The sequence below is a fragment of the Gouania willdenowi genome, chromosome 21 (assembly GCF_900634775.1).
Source record: "Gouania willdenowi chromosome 21, fGouWil2.1, whole genome shotgun sequence".
Taxonomy (NCBI): domain Eukaryota; kingdom Metazoa; phylum Chordata; class Actinopteri; order Blenniiformes; family Gobiesocidae; genus Gouania; species Gouania willdenowi.
Genome location: NC_041064.1, coordinates 15,934,272 through 15,950,716, shown reverse-complemented (window position 1 = coordinate 15,950,716; position 16,445 = coordinate 15,934,272). Strand labels below are relative to the sequence as shown.

Sequence of the window (16,445 nt, the reverse complement as noted above, 5' to 3'; positions counted from 1 at the left end):
GTAGAAGGCACTGATGGTATTTAATAGCAAAAATGTTTACAGTACTTACATTACAACAACATGCATGCAGCAGCTGCCTATAATCAGATGCATTGCCTGCCTGTTCATGTGGATCTTGTTGGGTTTTTTCCTTATTATTCAATTCAACTTTATTTGTATAGCGCAAAATACAACAAAGTCATCTCAAAGCGCTGAACAAAATATAAAGTCCATAGTAAAAAAAAGAATTTTATATTTTGAAAGCGCTTTGAGATGAATTAGTTGTAATTTGTGCTGTATAAATAAAGTTGAATTAAAATGTTTTGGCACACTGGTTGAAAAATGCTGTCTTAAATTACAGGCAAACTATCAGCTATCCAGAGGAAGCTACTTTTCTTGCATAAATTTGTTGTCCCAACAAACGAAAGGAAAATAACTTCAGCTTGTTATTCCACATTCAGACACACACACAATCTCTTTTTCTATGTAACAATGTATCAAACAGATCATCCATAGCAAATAGATGGATAAACATTAAATACAGCTATAAAAAACATTTCATAATATTTAACATGACTCAGACAAGATTAAGAACATGTTTTTGTTCTCTAAAAGCTCAAGATTATTACAACAAAGGCTTTACGCATTATGAGTAAATGCGTTAGAAGCAGTGCTGTCAGAACGACAAACGATCGGTGCAAGCTGTGATTACAATGCTTGAAATATGGTAGTACCACATGTAAACCAAAAATAAAGTTGTTTTCATTTGTACAATATTTAACAAGCCTTTGTACAGATGAGACACTTAAAGGAGCATAGGGCAGGACCTAAAATTCAGACTCCAGAGTGACACCACGGTGGATAGTGTAACTGTAGCCATCAGCCAAGCCACTGCAGGAACGTGCATCAATTGTTTGTTTTTTCACGGCGCAGAGCTGATACTAGAGAATGGAGTCCATCCGATGGAAACCAAACCCTAACGGAACCCGACGGCACAGGACGGGTCGGGTTCGGACAGATATTGAGAACTGATATTCGGGTTCGGTCACATAGTGAGGTTTGCGCTGCAGCGTTCTTCCTTTTCCTGCAGCAGCAGCCACAGCTGATCCGCAGTGGATGTAGAATGGAGCAGAGGACAATTTTAAAGAAATACACCGTTGAAACATTCCTTTTACTGCACAATAACATGGATTATCTTTATCTTTGATAAATGGATTATGTAAATAAACCCGATAGGTGCACGCACTATGCCCGTTTGTGTTTCACTTTTGCTTGTTACCCGCGCTGATCTGACGTTGACATTAATAGTTGTTAATAAAATCGGTGCTTACCACAAAAACAAATGTACATATGTCATTTCTTTGAGAAAAAAAATTAGTTTTTCACTGTTGGGTCGGACTCGGACAAGAAAATGTGACCTGATCCACACTGAGTTATTTATTTACTCTCCCTTCATGTGACTGTTTACAGCAAGACCTGTGCACATGCCTCTGTGGAACCAAACAGTAGTTTAGTCCACCATGCTTGTCTTCTTTTTGTCTCCAAGCCGTGTTTTTCTCATTCTTTTTTATTTCCGGGTTATTGAAACGGCTCTCCAAGCTGTCATGAACGCGCGCCTGCGTCAGTTGATTCCACGTCCACAGAACTGGGCAGGAAAATCAGACTTCGAAAAGCAGTACAAACTGTATCACACAATCTCTTCAAGGCAATAGGTAGAAATGTGTGTGAACTAATTCTCTTTGGTTTAGAGCGCTTCATCGTCCATTAGCATGAAATAAAAAACAAAAACTTAAAATGATTGTTTATTTTTTCTCAAAACCTGCCTTATGCTCCTTTAACCATATAAAGTGGGTTTTAGAAGGTTTCAGGATTTTCTGATAAAATGCAAAATATCGGCCGATCCGATCTGTGCAAAGCCTAATTTTCTGTTGCTACGTCTAATGCTGAGTTCACATCCCTGCTACTAAGAACCTGAGCGAGGATTTCATCGATGACACTGCACTCATAATTCACTTGCTCCAGGTCCAGTACAGGTACATAGGTGATGAGGAGGCGTCCGATGTTACGTCGAAGATTGCTTAAACTGAAAAGAAAACAAAACAATTTATTAACTGTTGTAGAGATACAGTGGGGCAAAAAAGTATTTGGCAGTTAGCGATTGTACAAGTTGTCCCATTTAATAAGATGAGAGGGTCTGTAATTTTCATCATAGGTTCATTTCAACTGTGAGAAACAGAATGTGGAAAAAAATATCCAGGAAATCACATTGTATGTATGTATGTATGTATGTCCAGGCTGTCTAAAGTTTTCCAGTGAGCATCTCGATGACACAGAGAAGGATTGGGAGAATGTCATGTGTTCAGATGAGACCAAAATATAACTTTTTGGTAAAAACACCGCTAGCCATGTTTGGAGGGGGAAGAATACTGAGTTGCATCCTAAGAACACCATGCCCACTGTGAAGCATGGGGGTGGAAACACTATGCTTTGGGGCTGCTTTTCTGCAAAGGGGACAGGACGACTCATCCGTATTAAGGAAAGGATGAACGGGGCCATGAATTGTGATTTTATGGCCAAAAACCTCCCTGCATCAGCGAGAGCATTGAAGATGAAACGTGGCTGGATCTTCTAGCATGACAATCGCTGAGTTTCAATTACAGATCTTTGCAAAATTAAAGCGAGATCTCTAAATGTCGACAAAGTATAATTGTGCTTTGAACGCGTTTCCATTGAAGATTGTTTTGGGCAGGAACCTCGTAACTCCAGTGAAAATCTCATCCTGTGAGACTTCGCTACATGAAGACGAACGCATAGAACCGCCTTATAACACAGAGAGAAGTGGTCATGTGACCAGGTACCTCATGTTCTATGACGTATATTAGTGGAAAAAGTGGTCCCATAACGCTTTTGCGACACATTTCAATATCGAACAGTTTGAAATTCCCCCTCATGAAAGCGTAAAAACCTTTTAGCAATATTTGAACTTTTTTTTTTAAATTCAGGTGTTTCTATTACGTTATTCTTGCGCTATTTAGATTTTGCGCATTTCCAGTGGTAATGGAAACACAGCTATAGATCCTAAACACATCGCCCGGGCAACAAAGGAGTGGCTTCGTAAAAAGCATTTCAAGGTCCTGGAGTGGACCAGCCAGTCTCCAGATCTCAACCCAATAGAAAATCTATGAAGGGAGTTGAAAGTCCGTGTTGCCCAACGTGATTTCCTGGATTTTTGTTTTGAAGTGTACCTATGATGAAAATTACAGACCTCTCATGTTTTTAAGTGGGACAACTTCTAAATACTTTTTTCCCCCCTCTGTATTTTGCTTATTTTGATAGAGACTAAATCTTTTCTCTTACCTCATGGATGTTTCCACCTCTTTCTGCCTGGCATTTTCAAACAGGCTCTTGAAGTCCTTTTCATCCGTGTTCTCTGTCTGACAGGCTTGGTCTGTTGACTCCTTCTTTATCCTGAGGCTGGACACTTCGGTCTGGATGTCCTGCAGTTGACATGTGAGCTGATGAACTTTCACCTGTAAACAGTCCCTCTCCAGAGCTGTGCTCTGCATGAGTACCAGCAACTGGTCCTGCTGCTCCTGTGCTTCAATCTCATTAGGGAGGTAAGGTAGAGGACATTTATTGTCAGGGGAAGATCCCATTTCCGGCTTCGCCTCCAGAACGTTACTCACTCCATTCTGCATGACCTGCAAGTTCTGTTTCTCATTTTGACCGTTTGCATCGGCTTCTTGTTTGATTTCTGCTTGATCTTCTGCACTCATGCTCTGAGTTCCCTTCTCCACCTGCTTCACCTGGGCCGGAGCATCAGCCTCAGCCTCCATCTGGTCGTCCACAGCTGCGTCGTCAAAACACTCCAACAGCATGCTGATGTCATCATCGCTTTGCTCCTTCTTAATTTTCACTTTTCCAACAGCGGAGACAGTCAGTCTTGGCTTTGGGGTGCTGGCACTCTCCAAGATTACAATGTCATTATCAGTATTCTGGTAATCGGTAACAGCAGACATGGATGAAGAACTGGGTGAGCTGCTGGCTGCAGCACCTGGATCTGAGACGCTGAAGCCATTTAGTCTTGGTTTTTTCGGCGTTTCTTGTGCAGTGATAGGATATAATCTCTTTCCGCTGTAGGACACAACAGGTGTGTTATATAAAGCACGTGTTTTAGGAAAGCAACGGGATATCATTTCAAACCAGTCCTACCTCCGTGTGTCCATGGACAGTGAGCAAACATTAGAAATAACTGGAAAACCTTTGTTACCGGATGTGCTGGGAGCTACAGAGAAATCAAAAACATTGTCAGGTGTCTAATTGTTAATCCTTCACTAATATGCCAAGAAGCATTTTCGCTTACCTGCTTGTGAAACAGTGGAAACTATGATTGGATGAGATTTGGGACTCTGTGGTGTCCTACTACTTGGACGCGAGTACGACGGCTGTCAACAACACACATGAAAACCTAGTTGGTGACTTATTGAACAAATTACTACAAGGAAGTTCAATTTACGTAAAATTGTTGAGACGCTTTAAAATCAATCAATTCCAGACATTATTTAGAGCAAGGGTTCGCAACCTTGGGGTCACGAGACAAGAAACTAAGAATATTTTTTGAACAATTTGAGTCCATTGTTGCCTATTTTCACCCTTTTTCTGCAACCACACCAAACTTGCCATATTTGAACCTATTTTCGTCACTTTTTCTTGCCATATTTTTGCTCCTTTTAATGCATTTTTGCAACATTACTCCCATTTTTGCCACTTCTCTATTAAATTTCAATGCCTTTTCTGCACTTTTTTTTTTTTCCATTTTAAAGATATTTTTGGCACTTATACAACTTTTCCTATCTAATGTCACATATGTTGACCCATTATTGTAATTTTTAACCTCTTTTCACCATATTTTATGCTTATTTTTGCCAATTTAACCACAATTTGTCAAGCCCATTATATGCCAGTTTAAACTAATTGTTACTACTTTTTAAATTACATTACCCAAACCACCCCTCCCCCCATTTTGTCTACACTATTAATGAATTTTACCGTTTTTGCCCACTTTTAACCAATTTCTGTGGTTTTTAAACCCCATTTCACCACTTTTGGTCACTTTAAACTCATTTTATTTCTGATTAAAACAAGGATTTACACCTTTAAGATGACTATATACAATGACGCAAATAATACACTTTCTGGATAACAGAGGATATTTTTCAGATAAATAAATAAATGTGGTTATCACAGATTCATAGAACAATGAACCATCATTTTGCTGACTTTATGGATGGGCCCCAAAATACTCTCCCCTTTATATCACCCCTTACAGATGGTCCTGTCTCCACATGACTGTTCTTTGATGTTCATGTCTGTGTTCAACCACCTTTCGGTACAGTGGGGTCCCCGGTCTATGGCACCTTTACTTTGGGGGTGCAGGCTGAGGTTGAGAACCACTGATTTAGACTCAGTACTCACTTTGTGACGCATCTGCAGCTTCAGTTCTTCCTCCTTCTGCTGAAGAAGCACATTTTGATCGTGCAGTTTATCCATTTGTTCCTAACAAAAACAAATATTGCTGACATGAGTCATTGAACACCTTTTGGAATTTTTTCAGAAAAACGTACATCACCATTTGGATGAAATGTCAGTAACAGAGTAAAAGCGGCAGTGCATCAATACCTGTTTGCTCTTCCGCCGATCTACTTTTTCTCTGTAATGATTGAAACACTGTATTAATGACTTCTAGCTGTGAATGGAAACCAATGCAGCATCTTTGTTTTCTTTTTTTTTTAAAGGAAACATGCAACTCACTGTTGTTTGTAAGTCTTTTGGTATGGTTCATCATCATCAGAGTCCTCAGGTTCTTCTGGGACTTTGCAGCTCCTAAAGAGAGTAAAGTCAGACATGTTGGTCAAAGCTTTCACTAACATCTACAACATGTAAGGGAGTGTGTGTGTGTGTGTGGTTTTTACAAGTCACATTTGAGAAATTTAGCGTAGAACCTTAATCTTCAAAGTGCATGTGACATAAATCAAACTTTAAAACTCTCACATGGCTTCACTGTGAACCAATTATTTGAACATGGCTTGTTTTCATTTATAAATATATAGCAGTTGATTTTATTTCATTTCTGTAACTTTTGATTATTAAGTGTTCTTAGCCTTTATTTATCTATACTTATTACCTCCGCCAAAGGAGATTATATTATCTTCACTGGTAGTTTATTTGTTTGTTCATCTGTTAGCAGGATTGTGTCGAACTTACTTAACAGATTTGAACCAAAGATCAACCTTAGGCCATCGAGAATTTTATTACAATTTGTATATCTGTTCATAATTGACGGATGTTTAAGAAATTTGAACCGGTTATGTTCGATTGGTTCCTCAATTATTCCACTGAGTTTCATCCAGATGGGAACTGGATTGTGCATTTCAGGGTAGGGGTCAATTACATTTTTCAGGTACAATTACGTATTCAATTATCCATGTTCAATTACAATTCAATTATGATTACGCTGACCAGCATTTCTTTTTTTTAATTACAATTAAATTACGATTATTTTTTTCCCCATGAAAATCAATTACAATTAAGCTCTCAATTACAAAATGTCTTAACCATTTCTTAAATCAGCTGTAAAATACACTGAAGCAATTATCTGTCATCTACATTGTTAGGCTTAAATCAAGGCTACTGCTTGATTTATTTTTGCTATTGCTTGTGGAGAGAAGTTATTGCAGCCAGCTGCTGGGGGGGTGCGCAAGCACAGGCGCATGTGTGGGCTTGAGAGTTCTGTCAACAATTTAAGATTAAAAATGACTGGCGTCATGTGATATAAGAACTGGAAAATTGTGGATTTTAATTGCGTTTTTTAATTTGGAGGTACTGAGATATCTATAACTGAAGTTTATTTGGTCATTTACAAAATGTTTAAGCTATCATTTTTACTTTCTCAATCAGGCCAAATTTGATGCTCTAAATGGCCGGATTTGGCCCCCAGGCCTTGAGTTTGACACGTATGATTTAAAGTATGAATGATCATGGTAACATGATCGGGATCACTGATCCAGATAACTGTGAATGTCTGGAAAAGAGATTTGGCGCTTGCCAGAGATTTATGCTGTCTGAGTACACCTATTTTAAATCATTCCTCTGTTAATTAATTAGCCACATGCTTATTAAAAATCCTCAGGGTACCTGAACTGAGGATCAGGGTTCATGCGGCAGAACCATTGGTTGGGCAGCTTTTTGCAGTCGATTCCATCAGGAAGTTTGCGCCACTGCAAACAGTCCCCACACTGCACCCAGTTTTGATCCGGTTTCTTCCTGCAGATGATTTAACTTTGTGAAACAAATAAACCTGCAGGTTGCACAAACTTTAATGCTTAGAAACGAACTAACATGGTGTCCTCGAGTGGAATAGTGCTGTTGGGGTTATCTTTGGACTTCCTGTAGCACATTTCCTTCCAGTACTCCTCCAGTTTGGTTGCCAAATTGACCATAGTTTTCCTGCAGGCAGAAAGTACTCGTCAGACCTCAGGTAATAACAAACCTGAAGATTTTATCAAATCTTTAATATCGCAATTTAATTTCTATCACCTGTACTTCTCAGATTCAAGAAAGCTCTGTTTGTTGTGAGTGGGTTCCAGAAAGTTGCACTCAATAACCCCAATGACACCAACACCAATTTTGTTAGCCTGCAGAAAGCAAAAATGTAAAACAGAGGTGTCAAACTCGGTTGAGTTCAGGGGCCAATGTGCTTAAGTTTCCACTTCTACATTTACATGACAAGTAAAAACAATATTCAAGAACTACTAGTCCCAGCAGGAACTCGAAATGTCCTAGATTTTTTGACAAGTGTGTGTGTAATTTAAAGCTATTTTTTGAGAAATTGCAGGATTTTTTAAATTACATTTTTTTTTTTCTTTTGTGATTAAAAATGTCTGCCATTATGTGATATAATCGCAGGAAAACTAAACCCTACAAATACTGTAGAGTTTCATTAAATGTGTGTTTTTGGAGAGGCTGACATATCTACAATTATTAGGTTTTCTCAATCATCTTTACTCACATTAGATGCTCTAAAGGGCTGGATTTGGCACCCGGGCCTTGAGTTTGACACGTGATGTAGAAGTTCGGAATATTTAAAACCATGTAAACACATGCACTTAAACAGTAGGCTGAAGCTCACCCTCAGCTGACAGCCAACACGCTCATACGCTTTAATAAGTCGATTCTTGTGATACATCATGATTCCATACTGGTCTTTGCTTTTGGTGTTGTACCCAAATGTTATCTGGATGCGTTTTCCATCCTAGAACATTTAAAAAAAAAAAACAACAGCAAATTAAGGAATAAATGTGAAAAAACATGTTTGAAAGGTTAGAATATCAAAATTAAGAATACCAGAAAGTTGGGCTTATAGTGATCCCTTCGGATGTGGGCGAGACTCTTGGCGATGAGCTGAGATTTCACCATTTGACCACGAACCATCACCTGCATACGAGGCTTCAGGTACAAAATGCTACAATATGCCTAGACCAGAAACATTAACAATCAAAGGTGAACCATGTAATGTAAAAATGTACAAGAAAAATATATATATATATGCATATTAACAATCAGAAAACATTTGTATTAAGTTTAAAATATCACCTAAAAGCAGAAACAGGGTATATGTAGGAATCCTGAGGTTAATTTTAATACCTTTTTAAGACTTGTTTAAAAACCTTTAAAAAAATTGTAAGACCTCATAGCTGTTGTTAGCAAGACATCTTTAACAGTTGTAGTTTGCAGTTAAACAGAAATGAGTTAAGCTGAGAAGGAATAAAACTCAAAAGAATAAATGAAACTAAAGGCAGGTTTATCAACATTCCTTTCAGGTCACAACTAGTAACAACACGCCAACCTGGTGGAAAACAAGAACTGATCAAAATTTAGGACATGTGTCTGAGATTGTGTGATTTGCTTTCAATCAGCTTCTCTGTGTCAATCAGCACTTTGAGCTTTTCTTTGTGCCTTCGCTGCAAGGTGTTAAGACTTGGTGATAAGTTGGGCCATTAATGACCCAGATTTTCCTTCTGCCTGCTCAGCAAAATGGTCTGCATCAATTTGAAGCGTGTTGCACACTTCATGCAGAATTTTGATGCTTTTCTTCAGCTCTTCGACTTTAACTGCATTTATGCTCATCGATGCGAAGCAAATCCTTTTCTTACAAAGTGTGCAATAGTCTTTCCGGTTGTTATTCTCGACTGGCTCGACTCTTTAAATTCAGGCATCTCAAGCCAGGAGTCAGAGAACTTGCACTTTCCTATTTTTGTTTTCTTCCCGTCTGTTTTCGCGCTGGGTAACATTTGCTGTCATGTGACGTTGCACCCGCATGCATGCGGCCCCGAAGCGATCTAGCACATTAAGACTTTTCTAATACTTTTCAAGGGCCTTAATTTCCCACAACTGATTTATCAACTTTTAATACTTTTTAAGACCCCGTGAAATAGCTTTCTCCATGCTAGCTGTTATGCTCATACATATTGCACTGAACATCACATCAGTTTTCTTTCAGTAAAGCAAATCATCGAAAAGATTGTATTTATTTGTTAGAGATAAACCAGTAAATAACTTTGCGGTTTGTCCATTGTTGCTCTTACCCGCAGTGAGTAAAAACTCTCAGGGATGTATGACGTGAACCTGTCTGTGTTTAGAGAAGGGTCCTTATATGACTCGTAGACCTCGGAAGGAATCCGAATGTCATAACGATCCTTTCCAAAATCAAACTCTGTCTTCCCAGAAGATGTCCTAACAGAACAAACATCAAACAGATCATGTGTTAAAATTTGAAAGCTGACAATGTATATGATGTACAGTGGGGCAAAAAAGTATTTAGTCAGCCACCAATTGTGCAAGAACTCCCACTTAAAAAGATGAAAGAGGCCTGAAATTTTCATCATAGGTATACCTCAACTATGAGAGACAAAAGAAATTCAGTAATTGACTCCTCCCCTTGTGTTACGTTATAGTAAGTAGCTCTGCCCCATTTTACGTTAGAGCAATTAGCTCAGCCCCTTGTGTTACATTACAGTAATTGGCTCCGCCACTTGTGTTACGTTAAAGTAATTGGCTCCGCCCCTTGTGTTACGTTAAAGTAATTGGCTCCGCCCCTTGTGTTACGTTAAAACAATTGGCTCCGCCCCTTGTGTTACGTTACAGCAATTGACTCCGTCCCTTGAGTTACGTTACAGCAATTGACTCCGTCCCTTGAGTTACGTTACAGTAATTAGCTATGCCGCTTGTGTTATGTTACAGTAATTAGCTCCGCCCCTTGTGTTACGCTACAGTAATTAGCTCCGCCCCTTGTGTTACACTACAGTAATTAGCTCCGCCCCTTGTGTTACGCTACAGTAATTAGCTCCGCCCCTTGTTATGTTACAGTAATTAGCTCCGCCCCTTGTGTTGCATTAAAGTTATGTGCTCAACATCCCACAGTGATGGCCCAGGTGAGATTCAAACCGGTGACCCTCCGATTACAAGCCCGCTTCCTTAACCACTACACCACCACAGCTGCTTGTGTTACAGCTGCTGGTGTGCTGAAATAAACATTTATGTTTTCTTATTTACCTCATACCACTACCTAAAACACAAGAATCTACATAGCACAACTAATGTTTTTATATTTTGTTTTAAAGATTACATTAAAAAAACGTTCGCTTCCAAGTGTAAAATAAAATATATACACAGTATAACATACAGTATAATATAATGTTGATGTATTTGTGAATTGCTGACAGACCTACGAAGATTCCAGATGATTATCCGGGTGCCAGTCTTAGAAGTGGAGCACGTTGAGGTGATGGCGTTAATCTCAGTCAGCAGCTCCTGCTGAGTATTGAAGGGTGAATAGTGCAGAATGTCCTGCAGACTGGCTTTGTGCTCTTCCTTCACAGAGAGTATGGTTGAAGTTAAAGGCCAATGTGATGAAAATAAAAGGAGAACTAAAACAATGGCAACAACTGTACAACATACACACGAAACTGTGCAGAGTGTAATTATACTTTTTAGTAAAAGGATATATGGATTTTTTTGCTTCATCTCAAAACAAACAATCGGTACAATTATCTGTTTAGCGTTAATCTGTTCTAAGTAAGTCTGAGACAGCATCCCGACACACAAGGAGTCCTTGGACTTTGAGAAGACGATGGCGTCTTTGCCGAGACGCATGGATCCTGACTTGAAGCCGTTGCCATAGATTCCGATTGGTTCGACGCCACCCACTGCTGTTTTGTCACTGTAGCCAAAGCTGAAAAATCATTAAGTAATCTTAAAATATATGGCGTAGACACATTGATTCATCACAAAAACCTCCCTGACCAAAACAAAATGGAAGTCATCATTTCTGGATTACCTGAGATACAAACAAAACAAAACTAATCTAAGTGCCAGGGTTGGGGTCAATTACATTTTTCAGTTACAATTACGTTTCCAATTACCCATGTTTAATTACAATTCAATTATGATTACAGTGACCAGCATTTTTGTTCCAATTGCACTTAAATTACAATTATTTTTTATCCTCAGAAAGTCAATTACTGTACAATTACGTTCTCAATTATTAAAGTTCAATTACAAATAATCACAATTACTAAGTGGAGCCTGAAATAAATAACCTAATAAATGTTAACATTCGTCTTGTGTTACCATCTCTTATGATAATGGGTCTTAAATCAGCTGTAAAACACACTAAAAACAAATATCTATCATTTAATTTCTTTCCCATCCTTGTGCTTCCTAATCAATAAAAATGCATGTTTTAATATTTTTGGTGTGGGCGTCTGATCCCTTTTTCTGTCAGTATACGCCTCGATTTCTTTCTTTTTTTTTTAATATTAAAATGCGGGAAAGTTTGGTATGAAACATATTTTAATAATTGTTAACTACACATGTGCAGAACTGTACATAGAACTGTAACATGGCTCCCCAGTTTAGCGTTAAATTATAATTGACTTTTTTAAAAGAATTTTCAGAGTAATTAAAATTACAGTCAATTGTCTAAACTCAATTACAATTTAATTATGATTATAACAGCAACATATTTTTTAAATTACAATTATAAATATGCCATAATTGTAATTAATTATCAATTACAATTATAATTGACCTCAACCCTGATAAGTGCTTAGAAAAACAAAGCAGTATTTACCTGAGCATCTTGTGCATGGTTTCATTGTCCAGGCCATTTCCATTATCCATGAAACTAAGGCATTCTTCACCTTTGACCACAGTCTTATCGATCCAGAACTGTTTAGCACAAACATCTGGATCATAGGCATTATCTGTCAAAACAATAATCAAGATAAACATGGCTGCGTGATTTTCTCCTTTCCAACAGTTGAAAAAGTAGTGACGCATAAACTTTGGCTGCAGTTTCAAATCCTTTGAGCGTCAGTTTATAGCAGATTACCAAAACCAAAATTCAGTCAGAGGCGACTCACCAATGAGCTCAGCGATGGCACTGAAGGGCCAAATGTGGCTGGTGGAGTTGGAATAAAGAAACCTGGGCGAAAGCTACAAGAAAAAAAAAAAAAACATTTTAATAGTCAAACACTTACATTAGATGTTAAGTGTCGGTTTGTGGTATGTGGCTATCGATATGACACTCTCTTAGTAGGAGTTACACCTTTCCGTCTCCTCACCCTCACAGTAGGAGTTACACCTTTCCGTCTCCTTACCCTCACAGTAGAAGTTACACCTTTCCGTCTCCTCACCCTCACAGTAGGAGTTACACCTCTCAGTCTCCTCACCCTCACAGTAGGAGTTACACCTTTCCGTCTCCTCACCCTCACATAAGGAGTTACAGCTCTCTGCGTTCCATCCTCTTATATGTAAAAATCATGGTAGTAAGTATAACGCCTTTGCTTCACGCAGACAACTTTACTTGAGTGTGTCTGTAAGATAATTACACGCTTCAGAATGAAGGACTTGGTGAGACCATAGTCAGTTTGTGAGAAGGCTGCAGGAAAGAAAAACCGTGTGCACAATAACAACTAAAAGAGAAAAACTAATGGACACCACTATCATCAAAAATGTGGAACCCATGTCAAAGCTAAGGATTAAGGTTTTTATGTTTGTTGATTTCAAAATGTTTAGTGTTTTAATGTTTATACTGTTGGTTTTCTAAATATTTAATCATGTAAAAAGACTTTCAATTGTCTTGTCATCCAGTGTTCTCTGTTAAAAAAGAGAGCATAATCAGCAACCTTCCATTCATAGCCAAGATCATTGAGAAAGTGGTCTTCAACCAACTGAGTCAACTCTTAACATTCAACAAAATGTTTGATAACTTTCAGTAAGGTGTCGTTCTCATCACAGCACAGAAACAGCTCTTTTCAAAGTGATCAATGACATAAGGTTGAACACCGATAGAGGAAAAGTATCCGTTCTCAATCTATTGGATCCAAGTGCTGCATTTGACACTTTAGGGCTGCCAACTATGGTCGTTTAGTCGACTGATTGGTCGATGCAGTCGTGGTCGACCGGCAATGGTATCAGTTTCAATACCGTAAAATAAAAAATGCAATGCATTTATATAGGTGATAAGGATTAAATATCAATATAATTTATTTAATGCCTAAACATGATTCTATGTCCAGCAACAGCTCTGTGTGTGTGTTGCAAAAAAAGAAGAAGAAAAAAAAAAAGATGTTGCGCTTCAGCTGTCTGTGTGCTGTCCTCAGAGCAGAGAGGGAACAAATTAAAACAGGCTTAAAATAAGCATCCACTGTTAAATCAATCTTTTTTCTGTACAAAAAAATGCATTATCCTTATTTTTGATATGTGGATTGTGTAAATAGATCCATTGCTGTCTCTGGCGCCACGGGGCACACTGTGCACCTGTGTTTGACGTGCGTTTGTTTCCCCATGAGCTGATCTGATGTTGACATTAACAGATGTCTGTTAATAAAAGCAGGCTTACCACTAAAGCAAATGTAAATATGTCATTTGTATGAGAAAAAAATAGGTTTTAAGTGTCGGTTTCAGATAAAAATGCCTAATGTCTGTCAGACCTGTAGGTTTCACTTTTGCTTTGTCAGGTTCTGGTCAAAGCTTGAATGAGGTTCATATCATAAATGGTCTGTGTTTAAATGCAAATCGGCACCACAAAACGCCAAAACGAAATATTTGTCTCTTTTTCTTACTCCTTGTCCTCCTCTGCACACTTCTACGTCTACCAACCATTTCCTTGGTTGACTACAGCCCTACTGTAGACTATACAATTTTGTTTTTTCTCTTTTACTAGTTTTTTCTCTACTGCGTATGATTGAGAGGGAGATCTTTGGTCATGTTGTTGATGTAATGTGTTTGTGGGTGATTTTTAAATGTTTTTGCTGACGATAATGTTATTTTTGATTTTAATCTGTTGAATGTTTTCTGTTGCACTTTTTGATCATGTAAAGCAGGGGTTCTCAACTTGTCTCACCCTGGGACCCAAATTTTGCCACAGCCATTAAATCGTGACCCACTTTTGTTTTGTTTTTTTTTGTTTTTTTTTTTTGAGAATTCAACCAACCAAATTTAGTTTTTCAAAAATAGCTGTTGAAAGCACACATATAATCTTTTTATCGATGCATTTTCCTGTGCAACATGCATTTCACACCATGGCTGTCGAAAGAAAAGTTTCTTTCAAAATAAAAGACAAGTCCAACATGAGACATTAAGGAGGCTATTTATTTATTTTTGACCAGCTGCCCGAAACCCACTTTTGGGTCCCGACCCACCCGTTGAGAATGGCTGATGTAAAGCACAATGCCTAATGTATGAAAATGCGCTAAACAAATAAATGTGCCTTGCCTTGTGTTTGACTGCACTATACAAAAACATTTGCCTTATCTCGCATTACCTGAGGCGAGGCAAGGCATGAGTGCAAGAAGGAAAAGCAGGGTTTACATTTTGTTAGTCGGTGTTAAATATCCCCCATTTAGCATCTTGGAGCCGCTTAATGAAAGAAGCTTAATGTAAATAGTAGCAACATATTAGATATGAGGGGAAAAAAGGTGTGAGTAAAATACACAAAAAGACAAAAGAAATACATAACAACGACAACTAACAGAGGACAGAATTACACAAAATAATAATAAATTATGTAAAAACACAGAAATACACAAAATGATTCCAAAGTACACAAAACCCCTTTGTTCTTTCCTGGATTGTCGCTTAGATTGACAAATATTCCAAATACTGACGTGAGTTTTGGTCACGTGACCCTGGCATCAGACAAACACATTTCGCTGCCCTCACTGTGATTAAAAATAAAAATAAATAAATAATTGCCAATCTTTATCTACGACGTCGTAAGTCATCAAACTACAAATATAACATGCCTGTACATTACGCATATCTTTTAATTCTATAGACTGAGACAGCTAGCAGCAGCTAGCTCAGCACAGAGCAAATCGAAACCATCGTGGTTTGTCCTCGATTGACACGAAAGCGAGAAAATTCACAACACAATTAACTGAAAACCCGCCTATTAACAGTCATTTGGTCTCATTTTCACACAGAACGCAAGAGCTTGTTTTATATTTTTCGTGACATTTCTTCCGTTACAATATTTAGAAAAATATCATTTAAAGAAGGTAAAATCGCCACTCACCGTACTGAGAGGAACGCCTCGGTCTGTTTGTGCCGCCATTTCTCAGAGTTCTTCTGTTGTCATCAGAAACAGTACACAACTGGTGTGCAGCGCCCCCAGTGGAAATACTGGGAAACTTATGAAGGACGGCGTTCAATAATTAAATAAATGTGACAATTAAATTTATTTTACATTTCATTTTAATTCCGAAATTTATGAAGTATAAATATTTCACTATTTATTTATTTATTTATTTATTTCATGGTTTGCTGTTGCAGCGCTTCAGGAATTATTTTTATCTGTCAAACTCGCTCGTCAAAGTCTGTGGGGGCGGGGTTAACCTCAATTCAGCCAAATTCATTGCTTTGGTCTTCACTCTTTCCAATTGCGGCCAGCATAGAAAATAATATACGTATATTATGTCTATGGCGGCTATATAGTAATATATATAGTGAAAAAAACAACTTACAGATTGTATAGTGCCACCCAGTGTAACAGAATAATGTTTAGTAGCTCTGCCTCCCTGTCAGGGATCGATTTAGCTTGACTAGATGAGCAGGTAACCAATCAAGTGTGAGGAAACCGCCCCCACAGACTTTGACGAGCGAGTTTGACAAATAAAATATATTCATAAAGTGCTGCAACACTAGACCATGAAATAAATAGTGAACTTTTAATACTTCAGTTTTCAGAGTGAAAATTAAATATAACATGGATTTAATTAGTTATTGGCACATTTAATTAATGAAACAGTGTATTAATTCATTTAACTGTGGCACTCCTCATCCTCCTTACTAAACCAGGTTGCTTTAATGAAATAAAACATGCATTTAGGAAAAAAAGTTTT

General features: G+C 38.0%; 1 protein-coding gene across 1 annotated transcript; it reads right to left on the bottom strand.

Moving 5' to 3' along the window:
* Positions 1-219: 219 nt before the first annotated feature.
* morc3a (MORC family CW-type zinc finger 3a) lies at positions 220-15,693 on the bottom strand. Its single transcript, XM_028436963.1, has 18 exons — positions 15,620-15,693; positions 12,462-12,534; positions 12,170-12,302; positions 11,043-11,269; positions 10,763-10,919; positions 9,624-9,771; positions 8,383-8,511; positions 8,168-8,290; positions 7,576-7,673; positions 7,378-7,485; positions 7,174-7,302; positions 5,791-5,862; positions 5,659-5,689; positions 5,455-5,535; positions 4,343-4,424; positions 4,192-4,264; positions 3,337-4,113; positions 220-2,062 (listed from the first exon to the last, which is right to left on the bottom strand). The coding sequence occupies exons 1-18, from the start codon at positions 15,656-15,658 to the stop codon at positions 1,897-1,899; spliced, it is 2,646 nt and encodes an 881-aa protein (XP_028292764.1). The 5' UTR covers positions 15,659-15,693; the 3' UTR covers positions 220-1,896.
* Between the last annotated feature and the right edge of the window lie 752 nt (positions 15,694-16,445).

Bases quoted from the DNA above. Each gene is read 5' to 3' on its own strand.
- morc3a (XM_028436963.1), bottom strand. From the start codon at position 15,658: ATGGCGGCACAAACAGACCGAGGCGTTCCTCTCAGTACG. The intron at 8,291-8,382 runs GTATTCTTAATT...TAAATGTTCTAG, and splicing joins ACTATAAGCCCAACTTTCTG to GATGGAAAACGCATCCAGAT. The intron at 4,265-4,342 runs GTAAGCGAAAAT...ATTTCTCTGTAG, and splicing joins TTCCACTGTTTCACAAGCAG to CTCCCAGCACATCCGGTAAC.